This window comes from Eumetopias jubatus, unplaced genomic scaffold (genome assembly GCF_037043125.1).
Source record: "Eumetopias jubatus isolate StellerSeaLion01/CBP00866 unplaced genomic scaffold, mEumJub1_p1.0 scaffold_3, whole genome shotgun sequence".
In the NCBI taxonomy this organism is placed as follows: Eukaryota; Metazoa; Chordata; class Mammalia; order Carnivora; family Otariidae; genus Eumetopias; species Eumetopias jubatus.
This window is the reverse complement of record NW_028274809.1, coordinates 72,462,802-72,481,940: the sequence shown is the minus strand read 5'-3', so window position 1 is coordinate 72,481,940 and position 19,139 is coordinate 72,462,802. Positions and strand designations below refer to the sequence as shown.

General features: G+C 36.9%; 1 protein-coding gene across 6 annotated transcripts in view; it reads left to right on the top strand.

Annotated features, from left to right (window-relative positions):
- PKP4 (plakophilin 4) overlaps positions 1 to 19,139 on the top strand; it is a 231,665-nt gene that overhangs the window by 138,320 nt on the left and 74,206 nt on the right. For all 6 annotated transcript variants that reach the window (XM_088021694.1, XM_088021693.1, XM_088021695.1 and 3 more), the window contains exon 4: positions 16,055 to 16,089. In XM_088021694.1, the coding sequence (XP_087877820.1) occupies positions 16,055 to 16,089 (35 nt within the window). The remainder of the gene's footprint in view (positions 1 to 16,054; positions 16,090 to 19,139) is intronic.

Genomic DNA, 19,139 nt, shown 5'->3' with positions numbered 1-19,139 from the left:
AACTAACAATATGACAAATATGCTTAGTAACAGCATAAAATATATGTTTATATTTTATTATTTTTAATTTTGTGAAGAGCTCCATGTTGATCAGATTACATTGTCCTAGCTCTATCCCAGGAAGCTCTACCTGGGTGTCTTTGATTGTCAGATCCTTAGGTTAAAATACTTTATATTATAGGAAAGAGAACAATAGCCATTGAGCACGTATTCCATAACAGACACCTGTGCTAATAGATGTTTTATACCCATTATCTTCTTTACTGTTCAACAGTGTTTCCTTTTTGGTGTTTTGTGTTTTAGTTTGCTTTGGTTTTAATTATTACTGTACATCTGAATTTATTATTAGGATGATATTGTCCCCTAAAGATAGTGTTATTCTATTGGTTTTTCCACTGGGGTGTCAGTAAATGGTTTGAGAAGATTTAAGCATCCCACTCACATCCACTCTACCACTCCAAATCTGTATAAAATGGTGCTTAACATACAAGGGCAATTATAAAACCCCTAGCCACCAGCCCCATCTCTACTACTACTGTTTTGTCTCTCCTTTATGGAAACTGCTGTGGTTACCATTTATATTCTTGGTTGTTCACAGACACGTTAAAAGAAGTCATGTAGATACTAATTTAAAGATTCTAGAAAACAATCTTGAAAAACATATTCCCACTAATGTACTTTCTGAAGTTCATTATTTTAGGGGGGGAAGTCTACCATTTCTTTATCTAATCATTTTAATCTCCATGATGAAATAAAAGGAGGTTAGTGTTAAGTTCACATTCTCATTACCATTTGGCAGGTTAAGGACCATGGAGCAGAAAGACTGATGAAAGTAATGAGATGTTTCTTTAACCCTTCCAAGAACAACTACTATATCTAGGTCTAAACCAATGATGTATGGAAAAGGAAATAGAAAAGTGAGTGCCATCCATCAGTGCATTTCAGTAGTTAATCAGCTTGTCCTAAAACTGAACATGGCATGTCTGCCAGGGTGGGGAGGGGAGGCAGCCGACAAGTTTGCCAGACTTTGTAGTGTTGAATTGTTATTAAGGCTATCCTCCCTGAGGCTTCACAATCTATTTAATAACAAATCAGTCTAATCTCTTTGGTGCATGGATTTTTCTATTCTCCTGTCGTGTTACTCCACTATTAAATAGGGGGAAAAACACTCTAAAGCTGAAGAGGAAAAAAGCCTGTAGGCTACAGATTTTCACAGCTAAAAAATTTTTATATTAAAGAATTATACATTTTAACCACCATCACATAGTTTAGGTATAACATTTGGTTTGCATTAATAGACTCTTATAATCCAAGGAGGAATGTCTTTACGGTATATATGTGTGTTTCTTTTGGCTTTTTTTTTATATTGGAAAAGAACAAATAACAGCCAGTTATTCTAGGATCCTGTGTTGTGTCATCTCTGCTTCAGAGCAAGTCAATTAACGGTTGATCTACCCCCACCTTTAGTTACAGTATCAATGGGGCTATTTGAGCCACAGAAAAAATTCAAGTGAAATTTTCAACCATGATACAAGAACCTAGGTGCTTAGGAAGGACAAAGGACAGATCTATATCTGTTTTCTCAGTGGCATTAGTAAAATACTTCCCAGTAAAAACTTATTTGAAAATAGTGAGTGAAACAGTATTGTATTTCTATGAACATAAATACAAAGGTAGAAATTATATTACTGACAGAAGTAGTACATAAGTCTAGAAGTTAAAACTTGGGTGAACCTTTGCAACCGCTAACGAAATAATTAATATATCTAGATCAGTCATCATCAACAGCATCTGAACCCATTGATTTATGTTAATATTACAAAATGGGAGACAGTCAGAAATTATCCTGATGTGACGCAGTGAGAGTACATGATGTCACTTGTGATATATTCTTGCCCGAGAATTGCTAGTCATCTAAATATAAATACCTAGTCATAGGAAATACAAAGCCAAGGGAACATGTTAAAAGGACAGTGTGCTGATGCCGTCAGTCAGATCCAGTCTGTGGGGCAAATGAAATAATTTCAAACAGGAGAAAAAAAATTAGAGAGGGAGAATGAAACTAGGCATTAGGAAGAGATGTTTAGAGACCTAGCAACCAGATATAACGAGCGGACCTTGATTTGGTTAGATTCAAACAAACCAACTGTTTTTAAAAATTAAAACAGGGAATTTGAATACTGACTAGTTATTTGTTGATATTAAGAATTTTACTTTTAGGAGAGCCTGGGTGCCCCATTCGGTTAAGCATCTGTCTTCGGCACAGGTCATGATCCCATGGTACTGGGATCAAGCCCCATGTCAGGCTCCCTGCTCAGCAGGAAGCCTGCTTCTCTCTCTCTCTCTCTCTCTCTCTCTCTCAAATAAATAAATCTTTTTTTAAAAAAAGAATTTTACTTTTAATATTTTAGGTGTGATAATGTTGTGAATGTGGTCTTTTTAAAGTATCTATATTTAGAGGTACATCTCAAGTATTTATTACTGAAGTGATAAGATGTCTGAGACTTGCTTCAAAATAATCTAGTAATTCAGAGAAAATAGTAGGTGAAGGTATAGATGAAATGTGACTACATGTTCCTTTTTGTTGAAGCTGGGTAATGAATACATAAGGGATTTATTACACTGTTTTCTTTTTTACTATATACGTGTGTGTTTTAAATATTGTATAACAAAAAGTTTATTAAGTGTTAAGTGATTCAGCTCTTTATTTTCTGACTGAAATTATGGTTAAAATTTGTTTCATTTTTATAAAATTAGGATGGTTCTGTTTCTTAAAATCTGAGTGGTGGATGTTCTCTTCAATAGTTTAAATAAAGACTATTTAAATTGCATAGACTATGAATCTATATGGAGTGCTCCACACACTTCATGCTGCCTTTTCCATCAATGATGTTGGCTCGTTATGGCAGTGAATCGGAGGAGGAAGTAAAAGGGAGATAAAGCTGATCAAACCCTTCTTCATGGGGTTGCAACCCATTTTTGTTCTTTTCATTCATATCTCTCAAAAGAAAAATGCTGGCCATTAAAGCTAGGAATTAACACAATCTTGCCCAAATTACTTGCCCTGTTTGTTTGCCGTGGAAGGTACCTGTTCAGCCGCTGAACAGTGTTTATGGATCACCCATTCTGTATCCAGAATGCTGTTTTAAGAGACTTTACCCTGACCATCCATTATCATGATTGTCATTCCTTTTCATTTGTTCTAATAGGCTTTTTTTTTTCATTCCCCCTTTTGGTAGTTTGGAAAACCTTCACACTTGTGTGTGGGGGATAAACAGAGAAGAGAAGGAAACAAGGTTAGGGTAGGGGATGTGTGACAAATTAGGGATCCACAAGAGCTTTCAGAAGATTTTAAAGCATTCTAGAACCACTTTCCTAAGTTCCATAGGTCTTACTACATAGACACATAACATGTGTTATGCCAAATGTTGACTGTATCCTTGTGTTCATTTTTTTTTCCAGAACAGTTATTGATGATCCTGCCTCTGTACTCTATCTCACGTGTGAATTCATTCCTCCTTCAGCACTAAAACGGCTATTTATGGTGCTTGTCTGTGAATTAAGAACTGAAAATGCTGTTACAGTGAGAAACCATCATTTTTTTAAAAAGCAAAGCAGAAACTTAAGAAACGTGTTTGTTCTTTTCACACAATGAAAATAAATTTTTTTTCAGAAATTAAAGAAACTTTACTGTTTATAAAAATTTTAAAAATAAATCTTTACATTGGGTGGTCAGTGGAAAGAAAGTGAATAGCGTTCTTAGACATATGCCAAACTTGATAGTGTCTTTATATGAGTATAAAGAATTGTATGTGAATAAATCATTTGCTTTTAAATGTCTAAATAGGATAAATAATCAAGGGAGTATATGTTTAATAAAAAAAATTGGGGCTTATGATAAAATTGCTTTTAAGTAAATTTTTACGTAGGCTTTTCAAAACATTTTAAATCCTAAAGTAAAAAAATGAAATTGTATGCATCATAAACAAAGCTATTTATAGTGACAAATTTTAAGGGGTTTGGATGCCAACCATTGCATCTTACTACAGATCTCTACAGTTTAGTCCCATGTTCACTCTGCTCAATCTCATGCAGAGCAAGTAGAAAAACAGGACCCTTTCCCTACTCCCTACCAGTGCCAGCTCTTTTTAAAAAATATATAAGATTTATGGGTGCCTAGGTGGCTCAGTCAGTTAAGCATCTGCCTTTGGCTCATGTCATTATCCCAGGGTCCTGTGATGAGCCCCACATTGGGCTCCCTGCTGATCAGGGAGCCTGCTTCTCCCTCTCCTTCTGCCTCTCTCCCTGCTCATGTTCTTGCTCACTGTGTGTGCACGCGCTCTCTCTAAATAAATAAATAAATAAATAAATAAATAAATAAATAAATAAATAATGTATATATATGATTTAAATTGTTTTACACATTTCTAAAAAGAGTATATTTGTGTGTGCTCTTTTTCTTATTTTAAATCTTTAAAAATGTTTTTCATTTGTTTTGTGTTGTTTTTACCTTTAGAGGGTTTTTGGAAGAATAGAAGTGAGGGAGACAATAGCAGTTATTAGACCATGGATGCAAACAATTTGCAGTAGCCCATCTATTCCAAGGCTGACCCTTTGCCTAACTAACTAGCACCCTAAGTTATGGCAAAATACTTAGGAAAGAGAGCCTGATGTTATATTTTGCCATTTTACTGTTTTCATCTCACTTGCTTTCACTCTTTCAAATGTCAACTGAAATGTTAAAAAACCCCTCTATTCTGATTTCTACTTCTACTGGTCACAACACCTGTTGTGGGCTGGGCTTAAACAGAAATCATGCTTCCTGTATAATTTATGGGGATACCAGAGGGAACTGTTTGTTTCATTTTTGTCTAGTACTACATCCTTTTTGATCTTCCCCTTCCCATATGGTCTTCTGGATCTTTTATTCATAGATTCAAAGCACTAACACAAAATGCTTTTGTCAAAGAATATTTAACATCTTCTAAAATGTGTTTACCTTCAGTCCCTATGAAAGTTACTTGAATTCTGAAAAGGACTAGTATTTCCTGTTCCTTTAATGTTTTTGCTCTGCATTAAATACATAATTTTCTCTTTAGGAAACTGGTCGGAGTATTATTTATTTATATCTTACCTTTTCCTGGAATTCATTTATACAGCCATTATAGGAGTCCAAAAATATGATAGAATAGCATGGGGAAAAGTGGAATGAAGAATTAAGAAAATAAGGGTGAGAATGAATAGAGCCAGTAATGAGACCAAAAATATTCGTGACAGTGGCTGTTTATACATTTTACTATAAACTTGCTAACAGCCAATGGAAACCAAGACTTTGCTGTCCTTATTACTCATGATATTTTTTTTTAAAGATTTTATTTATTTATTTAAGAGGGAGAGAATGAGAGAGACAGCATTAGAGGAGAGAGGGTCAGAGGGAGAAGCCGACTCCCTGCTGAGCAGGGAGCCCGATGCGGGACTCGATCCCCGGACTCCAGGATCATGACCTGAGCCGAAGGCAGTTGCTTAACCAACTGAGCCACCCAGGCGCCCCATACTCATGATATTTTAAAGACTAAAATCATAAAGCACATTCTGAGAGTATGGCCATTTTTTTTTCAGGTAAAATGTCACAGAGGGAGTGAATGGGTCAGACTGTAAGCCTTAGATCTTTCCTGCATTCCATGAGGTACCAGTCCTGCCCATCTGTGGCCATAGTATTTGCACCTTCTGTTGGTCATGTAGGTGACTGGGTGTTGATTGTGGATGGGTCAGCCCAAATCCATTCGCTCTCAAGAAAGGTGGCTCAGGGCTCGTGTCCTGGTACTGATGGGTCAGGAGCAACTGCATCCTACATGAAGGGCATCATTTTTCAATCAAGTGCCCTTTCTTTTCTCTAACCTCAGTATCACACTCAGATCATACAAACAATTATGAAGAGAAATTCTTTGGCCTGTCTTTACCTGTTATGCCTTGCTTAGTCCAAATTATGTGTGTATTCCATTTCAGGGGCATTTCAGAGCCATAACCACAAAAACAGTAATAAACTACCATTATGAGCATGTTGTTATGGTTTCCCTTTTCCTGACTCCTGAGATCAAGTGGTCCTCACTTAGGAAGAAGGAATCGGTTTCCATCCAGTAGAGAATTGGCCAGGGTCTGATACCATGATAAAAACACAGAAAGGAACGTCGGTCCTAGAAAAAAATCATAAATTTAAAGGAGGAGTTTTTGTTTTTCTTGAGATTGATTGTGAACAGACAATAAATAAATTTGGAAGAGGCTCTTAAAAAGTAGTTAGATACCAAGAAGGATTGCTTTCTATTATTGCTAAGATATCCTTGTCTATAGGCTAGTGATTTCTCAAACTAGGTTCCTCAGAGAGTCTTAAGGACAATAATGTAGTAGATGGGAATAGCTGTTTTCCTTCCGGCTCCCCACCTCTGCTTCAGCCAGGCAAAGCAGTTCACCTTCATTTTCTGTTCTACATATTTTTTGGCCTTCCTACTTTTGACTTACTGAAATAGCCTAGTGGAAGAATGAAGAGCTATCCACACCTGTCTTGGGCAGAATAATCATAATATATTGTTTAATTTTGTCTAACTGCTCTAGTTTTTCTGGTGGTAAGAGAGTAAGTCTCTTTAATGTAAAGGATCTGTTTCCTTTGTTTTTGTTTGTTTGTTTGTTTGTTTGTTTAGAGAAGAAGGAGGGAGGGAGAGAGCAAATCTTAAGCAGGCTCCATGCCCAGCCCCAAGATCATGACCTGAACTGAAATCAGGAGTGGGACATTTAACCTACTGAGCCACCCAGGCGCTCCTATTTCCTAGTTAATTATTATCTAACTGAAAGACATGAGGTCCTTGTTTCTAAACATAGGAAAAATGAAACTAATTATAAACTATCAGTTACCTGTTAGTAGGTGGTATGAGTTCTTGGAACATCAGAAGCTGGCTTATAGCATTAGAGAGTTCTTGATTCCATCTCAGTCTTCTAGACCCCACTTTTCACCCTGCTAATTATGAATATAAAATAAACTCAAGGACATTCTTGTTGAGGGTCAACGTGAGGAGAAATTTGACCCATTTGCATGGTGAATGTTTTTAAGATTTGGGACTTCTGGGTGCCTGGGCGGCTTAGTTGGTTAAGCATCTGCCTTCAGCTCAGGTCATGATCCCAGGGCCTTGTGTCAGGCTCCTTGCTCAGCAGGGAGTCTGCCTCTCCCTCTGTCACTCCCCCTGCTCGTACTCTCTCTCTCTCTTGCTCTCTCTCTTGCTCTCAAATAAATAACATAAAGATTTTATTTATTTATTTGTTTGACAGAGAGAGACACAGCAAGAGAGGGAACACAAGCAGGGGGAGTGGGAGAGGGAGAAGCAGGCTTCCCACCGAGCAGGGAGACCGATGCAGGGAGCCCGATGCAGGGCTCGATCCCAGGACCCTGGGATCATGACCTGAGCCAAAGGCAGATGCTTAACGACTGAGCCACCCAGTCGCCCCAAATAAAATCTTAAAAAAAAGGACTTGAAACTTCCACAGACATTATATTCAAGAAGTAGCATTCTCAAGCATTGAAGAGCACTCAAGACAGCTAAAGCACAGAATGAGCTCTACCTAGCTAAGAACTCACAAGACACTAGTAGAATATTCTGTAAATGCATTAAGAGAAACAGAGCAAAATTTTAAATGTACTAATTAAAAGGGTTGTCAAAGCAATACTAAATAGAAATAAAAAAAGATTTAAAGTATGTTATGATATTTAGGGCGCCTGGGTGGCTCAGTTAGTTAAGTGGCTAACTCTTGATTTTGGCTCAGGTCATGCTCTCAGGATCCTAAGATGAGCCCTGTGGTGAGCTCTGCACTCAGCAGGGAGTCTGCTTGAGATTCTCTCTCTCCCTCTCTCTGCCCCTCCCCCACCACTCACACACTCTCATGTGCACACACGTGCGCTCCCTCTCTCTCTCAAATCTTTTTTAAAAGTATGCTATGGTAATATCTCCATATCATAACTGAAGATTTAATTAAAATTAATGAAGATATAGAAATTTGTGTTCAACAGAATGGTTACTCATTTAAGGGAGTTTGTTTTGAATTTATCTTGTAACACTTCCAAGTAGAGACTAAAACTTAACAATCATTAGTAGTTATTTTGCCAGATTCCTGGGGTAGAAAATCCTAGGTGCATAATAGGAAATATGGAGTGACCTGGGAATTCTGGAGCCCAGAGTCCATATCTAAGAAAATTATGATGCATTTCATTAAAAAGCAATCTGTAATGCCTAGAGGATAACATGGTGCTAAGTAATTGCAATATGAATTCATTGCCAATAAATAAAAATCCAAATAAACGATTTTTCTTTTTAACTGAGAAATGGACCTTAGAATCCGTTAATAAGTAGACATACAAATTTTAGAGCAATGGATTATAAAGGAAATTGTAGCAAACTAATAGAGAGTCACCAGAAGTTTTCACAATGGATTTAGAATCCAAAAGACTTACTTTCTAATAGAATAACTCCAATTAAAAGAATAATAAAGCCTACCTAATAACAAGTGAAAGAGTTGAAAGGTACTTTTTAAAATAAGCAAATCACAAATTGGAAATAAGACAGTAATGAGTTGGTAGAAAAAGAGAAATGCAGTTTGAAATTTATTTGAACTACTGAGATTTTATCTGTAAACATATGGTAGTTCTTGAATTGAAGAGTTAAGATGTGCAGAAGAAATACAGAACTTTTGTATGGAACTCACAACTTCCTGTCAGAACTCAAAATAGTAAAACTAATAGTAAAAATAGTTAATGAACATATGATTAATGAGTGTTCATCTGTTAATTACCTCTGTTCAGTAAAGGAAGATCACCTAAGAATCGTTTTAAAAACATTGTGAAAGAATATGTTGTAACAGTGAAATAAATAGATCATGTAATGCTAAATTGGGATGGGTTAAGCAACCATTTGAAGCCATTGTCAAAAGGAAAGATGTTCGTTTTACTTGGATATGTCGAATATTAGGTTGTTGGTCTCCCAAACTGGCTGATTCCCAGCCCTTCACAATTTTTGAGCTGTGGGAATTGAAGCGAACTCTAGAATATGGCAATACATTTCATACTGCTACATCTCTCTCCCACTGGAGCCTTCATGTTCAAATTTCTACCTGAGTGGTCCCAATACTAACTTACTGCCTCTTGATAGGTGAATAGAAGTTGAGCTAGATCTTCTTTTTTGTTTTAAGACATGTTTCACACTTTGGGTTGTTATAAATTTGTGAATGTTTCTTCCATCAAACACTGCTGGGCTCATCAGAGTCCTCTCTTAAGGTTTCTGGCTTTAAGAACAGCCTCCCAAAAGTCTCTTAACACCTTCTTGCCTTTGGGCATGTGATCCAGTGGGGGTGTCACACAAGTACTGTAATGAGTATTTATAAGACAGTTGTAAGCACTGGAAGACATGGACTTTGTGTCTTCTCACTATTACAACCAAGCCTCTAATAATGTCTGGCACTCAGTAGATAAGCAGCAAATATTTTATTAATTGAATTCATGTTGTATGTACAATAAACCTCTTTTCTATAAGATACAGAAAGAGTCAAATCAAGGGGGGGATCTGACTCCATAGAATGAAACAGTTTCTAAAATTTACATAAGAATTACCTTGAAAAGAACAAAGAGTTAAGATTAAGATCAGCTATCAATTATTTATCATCCTACTCAATGCTACTTGGTAAACACAGAATTAAGACACAATTTTTACCCTCAAGAAGTTGGTCATAGTTTGGTGACTATGCTTAATTTATGAACTATTTATGAGGGCTGTCTATATACACATATATGTACGTGTGTGTATAAAATTTCTTAATGCAGTGATTTTTTTTTTTTTCTATTCCACTTCTCCCATTTTGCCAGTCCCCCACCGCCATCCCCTCTGGCAACCATCAGTTTGTTCTTCAGATTTATGGGTCTGTTTCTGCTTTTTGTTTGCTTCTGTTTTGTTTTTTTAGATTCCACATATAAGTGAAATCATATGGTATTTGTCTTTCTCAGACTTATTTCACTTAGCATAATACCCTCTAGGTCCATCCATGTTGTCACAAATGTTAAGCTCTCTCTCTTCTTTTTTTCTTATGGCTGAGTAATATTCCTTTGTGTATATATATATATATATATACACCACATTTTCTTTATCCATTCATCTCTCGATGGGTACTTGGGTACTTTCATAATTTGACTATTGTAAATAATGCTGTGATAAATATAGGGGTACATATATGTTTTCAAATTAGTGTTTTTATTTGCTTTGGGTGAATATCCAAGAGTGGAATTACTGAGTCATATGTATGTTCTGTTAATTTTTTGAGGAACCTCCGTCCTGTTTTCCACAATGGCTATACCAATTTACATTCCCACCAACAGTTCATGAGCGTTACTTCTCCACATCTTCTCCAACACTTGTTATTTCTTGTCTTTTTTTTTATTCTAGCCATTCTGGTAGATGGAGGGTGATATCTCATTGTGGTTTTATTTTGCATTTCCCTGATGACTAGTGATGTTGAACATCTTTTCACATGTCTGTTGGCATGTCTGTTGGCCATCTGTATGTCTTCTTTGGAAAAATGTCTATTCAGGTTCTCTGCCCATTTTTAATCAGATTATTTGGGAGGTTTTTGGAGTTGAGTTGTATATGTTCTCTCTATATTTTGCATATTAACCTCTTAGCAGATAGATATCACTTGCAGATATCTCCTTCCTTTCAGTAGGCTGCCGTTTTGTTTTGTTGATGGTTCCCTTCACTGTTAATACAGAGATTTTTTTTTTTTCAATAAAACAAAGCAGTTAAGTTTTACAGTTTGACTATGTTCTAGTCTCAGGCTGTGGCCTGGTTTTCTTTTCAACAGAGAAATAACTCTTGGGTTCTGTTCAATTCAGTTTGTCTTGTAGGAGAGTAATGGTAGTAGCCTGCACCTACTACTAATAGAAAGAACCTCACCTAGGTCTAGGAGAAAGAGGGAAAGGAGAGAGTAACATTACTATGTGGCTTCATCAAACTCTCCACTGCGCCCTCCCCTACCACTTACCTGTAGTGCCCACTGACGCAAGCTAGCCCACATCAGACACAGTAAATCAGAAGGAAATTGGGGACAGACTTAAGTAGACCATTTTTCAAAATTATTCCCAAGTGATACAGAGTGAACGTAAACTTTATTGGAGTGTTCAATTTCATGGGTATATAACATAAATATTGTAACAGGGTACCTGCATATGCCATTCTAGAATTTGTGTAATTCGGAAAGAGTTTCCAGACTGTGTTTCTACAGATTCTATCCCCAAATAACATTGGCAGCCTGAAGCAACATGGCATGTGAGGGAATTGCAAGTAATTAGAAGAGCCTAGAGTGTAGGTTTGTGTGGAAAAGGGCAGACTAGAAGGAACCGGGTGGCAGAGGGCTGCCTGGGCATACTAAGATGTTTGAATTGTATCCTCTGTGGATCTGTTACGCATTAGCATTGCGAGAAGATCCAGAGGTTTGTAAAATCACTGTAGCGGCAGCAGGAAAGAGAGCCTGAAAGGGTGAGAAATCAAAGCCAGGAAAACAAGCTAGGAGAGTCTAAAAGGATGATCCAGCCAAAAAGACACTGAGAAGATGAAGGCCTGAACTGTGTGGTAGTAGGGATGAATTCAAAAGGTGTATGTTTTAAGTGACTGCCATGGGCCAGATACTGCCTTAGTTTCTGGAAGTAGGGCTGTGAATGAGGCTGATTTTGCTGCCCGCGTGGAGCTTGCCACACTGGTGGGTGGAAAACAATAAAATGATTCCACGTTCTTCAGTTTGAGTGACTAGGTGGTCATGATTAGGGAGTTGGTTTGCGGGGGGAAGAGTTTCATTATGTTGAATACAAAGTGTGTTATATCCAGTCTGCACTTGGAAGTACAGCTCTAGAGTTAAAAACTGAGGTTTGGGCTCTTTTCAGAGGGCCTGTTTGTATTTGTTTTCAGTCATAACACTTGGTTTGATGATAACATCAGTCAGGGCTTTTGGGTTGCTAATGGAATCCTCTCTGGCTTGTGTAAGCACCACAGGAACACTAAAAGCTTTTTGGTATCTTGGTGGAATCTCTAGGAAGGCCAGAGAACCTGATTCTGAGTGAGGGTGTCCAGGAGCAGTGCCCACTGACACTGCTGGGTCTGCTGTAGATGCCCCCCGCTATACCATTGCCTCCCCCTCGCGTGGCTTCCTACAGACCCTCAGTCGCTGGCCTGCCCTCCCTGTAGAGGAGTATGAGCAGGCGCATTCTCTGCCTTGTGGGACAGTCCCAAAATAAGCAGGGTTTTGAAGACACTGCACAGCCATACATGTCTAGCAAACATATTTTTGCCTCCATTTATGTGTGAAATGAAAAATAAAACATTTAATTTCAGGAGTGTGTAGAATTTTACAGTAGTTTCATACAAATTTTTATGTAACATTGTGATGAAGGTATGGTGTCTTCCTTAAAACTAATATTGTTCGCATTAATATATTAATTTGCTGATGAACTTGCTTTTAATTCTTGTTCACTGTGTGACTAGACAGTCCCAAACTTATTGAATGGATTTCATTGTAGAAGGTTGTTGATAATTAAGTCATTAGAAATTGTGAATGCATCTTTCCACTGAAAGAAAGTTATGGTGGGTGATTCAATTCTCGTATTTTAAAATGTGTTTTACATTCCAGCAAAAGCTCCTAGAACACAAGCTACTTGACATCTTCAGATAAGAAGTGAAAGGGAATGGGATGGAATCATTTGTGGGCACAGTGCCTATAGACACATTGTAGACAGTCAATAAAAGTTGGGGAAATGTTTCTAGGATTAGATGGTTGGAGAGAGGAAGGGAAGAAGGCGAGTATAAGCCTGTTTCTAGTATGGAGCTGCCTCTAATTGTTCTAATAAAAGCAGGTTACATTCAGTGACATAACAGCATTTCAAAATTTCACATATTTATTGTCTAATCCCTCAAATCCCAGAGTAGTGAACAATTTAAGAATCATTTAAAATGAGTGCTTCAAAAGAAAATAGACTATTCTGAATAACATGTCTTGACCAGTTATAACACAGAACTTAAAAGATTAGTGTGAAGTAATTGGGCTGAATATATAGTCTTCAAAAAATACCGTGGAACTTTTTGCTTATTTTTAATCCTAATATTAGCTTATTTTCCTGATGATTTTTTATCTTTTACCTAAAAGAGAGTAGAGAAAAATATTAACTGAGGCTTCCATTGCCTTCATCTAGGAATGGCTTATTTTATTTTTTTATTTAAATTCAAATAATTAACATATAATGTATTATTAGTTTCAGAGGTAGAGGTCATGATTCATCAGTCTTATATAATGCCCAGTGCTCATTACATCACGTGCCCTCCTTAATGTCCATCACCCAGCTACCCCTTCCCCCCCATCCCCTCCCCTCTAGCAGCCCTCAGTTTGTTTCCTATGATTAAGAGTCTCTTATGGTTTGTCTCCCTCTCTGATTCTGTCTTGTTTTGTTTTCTCCTCTCTACCCCTATGATCCTCTGTTTTGTTTCTTAAATTCCACATACCAGTGAGATCATATGTATTTTGATGACACTAAAGGCCTTATCGGCAATAAAAATGCAACCTAATTGAGGCTACTGGAATTTCCTACCTAGAATGGAGGAGAATAAGTTGACCTGCTTGAGCAAAGTAATAACTGGTATTTTATATATACCTGACCATTCAGAACAATGAAGAACTCTATTACGGGCGCCTGGGTCGCTCAGTCAGTTAAGTGTCTGCCTGCAGCTCAGGTCTTGATCTCAGGGTCCTGGGATGGAGCCCTGCTCATCAGGGAGTCCGCTTGTCCCTCTTCCTCTGCCTCTCTGTCCTGCTCTTGCTCTTTCTCTCTCTCTCTCTCTCAAATAAATAAATAATAAATTTAAAAAATCTTTTTTAAAGATGTAAAAAAAAAACCAAACTATTACTTCTACACAGTTTGTTGCAACAACATATATTAAGCATCTGCTATGTGTGAGGCAGTACGGCAGGCACTTGACATAAAAAGATGAGCAAAATAGCCACAACCTTTGTCCAGTTTGAGCAATTAACATGAATTATATCCTGTGATCTATAATTCTGAGAATAAAAAATCTTGTAAAGGTATTTCATTAAAGCTTATGTAAGTTCCAAACTCAGAAGATAATTTTCATGATATTCCCACGAAACTTGAGGTATATTAAACATTTCTGGATGGCAGTTTAATTTATCACATATTTTAATATTGGCAGACCAGATGAACATTTTGATAGGCTCACAGTTGGGTAATATCAACCTCAGTATTTAGAAAACTAATTTAGATGATAGAATGAAATAAAAACAGATTCAAGAGAAGTTGATTCAGTGTAGGGAACCACTTTCAGAGTTGCAGAATATGATAACCCACCCTCAAGAGCAGGACAACAAATGTGTACTGATATTTGACCAAATTGGCATCTTTTCCTATCCCATCAGTCCCTTCTGAAATCAGGAGTGCCTCAGATGAAGGAACTTCAGCAGAGTGCTACAAATTTACATTAACTGATTGACTCCATTCACCGGGAGCCTTCCCCCATGCTTGCAGCTAGTTCAAGGTCCTGGAATGTAAACTGCTTTGCCTCTGACAAAGTTAAGGCAATTCACTCAGGCACAAAGCTGAAGTTTAGGGAGTTCTTAGAGAATCTGGAGTTTCATTAACCACTTAATGAACTGGAGAAATATCAGGGGGTAACAAGAACTTAAAATCTTAGAACTATAGCACTCAAAGCATTTTCCCTTCTTCTGTTCCAAGTCCTTTATTTTATAGTGTTCCTTAAGCCCAAAGTCATACACCTTTTACTTAAATTTAAAACACTCTAAAAATCTGCCAATATGTACTTTTTTTCTGATTTCAAAAAAGTACAAATGTTTAAGAAGGCGAAGAAAAAAACTTCTAGTTGTACCCCACAGAAATAACTGTTAACACTTTGGCTTTTATTTTTCCAGACTTCTTTCTAGGCATATTGTGTATGTGCACAAATGTGTTTAATGCAAAAACGGGATCATAAGCCATTCTGCCATATATAGTAATGAGAAGCCCTGACTTTGGAATCAGGCCATCCTGGGTTTAAATCTCAGCAGTTCTGGTTAACAGCAAAGACTTTGGCCAGTTTCTTTACCTGTAAAATAAGGATGATAATGTATCTATTCATAAGATTGTGAATAATATAAAGGAGATAACTGATGTGAAGTACTTCATTAAGCAGATGTTTAATAATCTGGCCTCTTGTTACCTTGTCCCTGTGTTCTACCACACTGCCCCCTTGGCACCCTGCTTCCCTGTATTTGGAGGGTGGGGAGTGTGAGGCAAGGGGGCAGGGAGGCACAGATAATGTTCTTATGCACAAATTTCTTAAAATTTAAATGTATTAAGCTCTGTTAGAGACATGTGAAGCTAAAATATTCTGGATTTTCAAACCTTATATTTTTTATATAAAGGTTTATATGACTTAAGTTTTATAAGGTAAATTCAGTTCAAACTAACCCCATGAACTTTTGTGTCTATTATAGTTTCTAGGTCTTCTTTTGAAAATAACTAAAATGAATGAAGTTCTTAACAGCCTTTTGGGTCCTTTTTAATGTGTTGTGTTCAGTGTATACATATATAAGTACTTTGTGTATAATGTAGATGTTCTTTTTAATGTGTATGTAGTTTTCATATTAATTACCACAAAAAGCAACATAATACATCATAAGTACCATGAATATCATACATAGTTATGCTATTTTATTTGTCTTATCCAAGGGGACTCTTATGTCACTTTATAATTTGCCTTAATTTTCTAGTAGAAATACAGTTTTGTCTCAAATTGATATGGAAGGTTAAATAGTGTCTAAAAATTCACTTAGAAGAGTAGCTTTAAATATTTAGATTTTTATACTTTTATGTAATGAAATGTGAAAATTAAATGTTTATGTGCAAAACAGGCCCACAGTTAAATTTTATGACAAAGGAAGTAAATGTTCCTTTTTTTTCCCCCCTTTTCTCTAGCTCAACTGAGAAGTCATTTCCTTGGAGATCAACAGGTATGAGTTTTTATCATATAAAAAGATCTTTATTATGTCTTACACACACAACAAGAACAGTTTCATAACCTGCTTTCTCAATTTACTGCCTCTTGGTGAAATAAGCCAAGCAGAGCCTTTACTAGTGACAGTATTGAACTACTTTGCTTTGAAGTAGTTCTTAATTTACTTGATTTTTTTTTGAACATTGTGAAGTAGGTTTGTATATGTCAGCTATAAAGAAAATTAAAGCATTGAACATCAACATATCAGTGTTTAATCACTGGACACTTTTAATATCAACATATATTATCTAGGTATTTTCTTTTCTATCATAAGGAAGTACAGCAATGCCCTCACAAAAGTTACTGCTTCACCTGGGAAAGTTGGCTAATCATTTATATAAATCGAGATCTTTCCTTTCAGAGTGTTTCCCACACTCAAGGGAAGAGCTGTCTTAAACGTTCATATTCTTTATGTACCCAGATGTAAAATGTATGGTAGCTTCTAATATAGTCCAGAAGCTTCTGATGTAATCTCTTTATCTTTTTACCCCAAATTCATTTCATATAAAGGATGAATTACATTAAGGAAGGTGTCTGCCCCTTTCACAAATATTTGACGTCTTCATAGTAGGTATTCATTCATTAGTGTTTGTCGAGCGCCTGCACCATGGACCCAGTACTGTACACATCACTGGTCGCATAGTGGTGGGCACAACACATGCACGATCCTGCACTTCCCATGGCACTTATAATATAAAGGACGATGTCATCAATATAGAAATGGTACAATGGGCCTTGAAATCTAAATACTTTGGCAATTTTTAAACGAGTTTTGAACTTGATTAAAACTCAAAAATCACCAAATACCTGGTATCTGAGTTTACCAGAACCTGTTACCAGGATCTTGGTGTTATTCATAGTGCATACAAGGCACTCTGCTGTTTTATAAAGAAGCTGTTTCCAAGAATTGTAGTGCTTATTCAGACCAAAGACATATGAGGAGCTACTTAGCAATAAGTCTCATAGCAGTAGTTTAATATAAGGAAAATCATGTCATGAAATAATATGCGGTTAGATGCCAGAAATATATTATGTGGAAAACACTGTTGTAAATGGACAACCTCCTTCTGAGATAGCTTCACAGAGAAGATGGTACTGGAGCCTAGAGCTTGACGGGTGGCCAGGCTCTGGAAAGCGCTTTGTTACTACACAGCAAAAGAGACAGATGTGTCACATCCGAACATTTAAAACTGGTTTGAGAGATGGTAAAATGTGCAAAATCTAGATAGCCACATTGGGTCAAATTATAGAGATCTGTAAATACAACTCTAAATTGAACTCTCCTGCAGGTCATGGGGGACCACTGAAAATCCTCTGAACAAAAAGTCACCTGATTGAAATATTCCTCAGGAGAAATACCAGAACTATAAACTAATTAAAAAGTGATTTGAAAAATTTAAAGAAAAATGCAGAGCACACAGTAGTGCATTTGGTACTTGGTTGTGGCAAAAATTTATCACTTAATATAAAATTCTTCTGTAAGTTTATTTTTAATAATGCATCATTAATTTATTCCAGAAATATTTCTTGAGAGCCTTAAACGGTTGTCTAGCACATAGTTGTTAAAGTTTAAAACAATATCCTTGTCCTCTTAAGTGCTTCAAGTCTAGTGGAGGTATGTAACTCTATACACTTAAAAGTTGGTGGTGTGGGGGGAGCTATAAAGGAAAACTACAGGTATATACCATATTTACTGATATTCCCTATTTCTGGACATTTGGGTTGTTTCTAATTTTTTACTGTTATAAATAACATTGTGGTAAATATCCCTGTATATAAAATTATATCTGTACTTTTGATTTACCATAGGCTAGACTTTTAGGAAGTAAAGTATTATTTAGAGTATATGAACATTTTTAAGACTCTTGTTATGTGTAACCAAGTTGCTTTCCTGAAAAGACTATATTATTTCTCCCTCCCTTTAGGTATGTAACATTGATCCTCTTGTATTTCCTCATTTGACATCATCATTTATATTTCTTTCTACCTACAAAATATTAAAATCTCCTATATATTGCCCTTTTCTGTTGGAGTGGTTGTGTTTGATAGGTGAGAACTCTTTAAGCCCAAGCCTGATAGTTGTATCAGTCAAGTGGGGAACACCCAGCCCATGCCAGGTAATTCCATATGAGGGATTTGATATGGGAGGTTATGGTTCAGGTGCAGATTGCAAGGTTTGGGAGAATTAAACAGCATGCTGCAACACACAAGAGACCGATCATACCCACAGCTGCTACCATTTCTCGGACTGAGGGGACAATGGGTTAGGTGGTTTTGTTTTTAAACTGGAGCACTGATGGGAGGTGGGGCAGGGGGAGATTTCCAGCGTTAGCTGGAACCAGGAAGAAGATAAAGCCAAGCCAGAAGTGCTGCCTAGAGCCGAGCTGGAGAACATCTGGCTGAGCTGAGCTGAAACAGGCAAGTGGTGGTTTCTCACTACCTAAAGCCAGCCAGGCACAGGGTTTAATTGTGTTGATTTGCATACAGAGAGAATGAACTTAGATCAGGAAGTTCATTCTATTCACATAATAGAGAGTGAGAGATATCTGGGCCCTTGATGTCCTTTCTACCTCCCCTCCCCTTCCCTCCCCTCTGGTACTTGTACTCATAAGCTTCAGTCATTTGACCGCCACCTTCATGATTTACTAATGAGTTAAATATAGATAAAATATTATGTATGTGTGTCTGTGTGTATTGTCCAAGTAGCTCCCTAAATACATTAGTGTTAGGTGTTTACAATACAACTTAATACAACTCCAGTAATTCATCTGTCTTCACCACAGCTACATTTGTAAATCACACCTAATATAACTGTTTCATCCCTTAATTTGTTGGAATATACTCTTATCCAAACTCCTGTTCAGACCTGGCAGGTGTTACATTTACTTACCCTGTTTTTCTTTTGAGGGAAGAGGAGTGTATTAATCTTCAACCACTGCAATCACAACTACTGTTTATTCAACTTTCTATTATTTTAACTGTATTCATGTTACTTGTGTGCTTTCT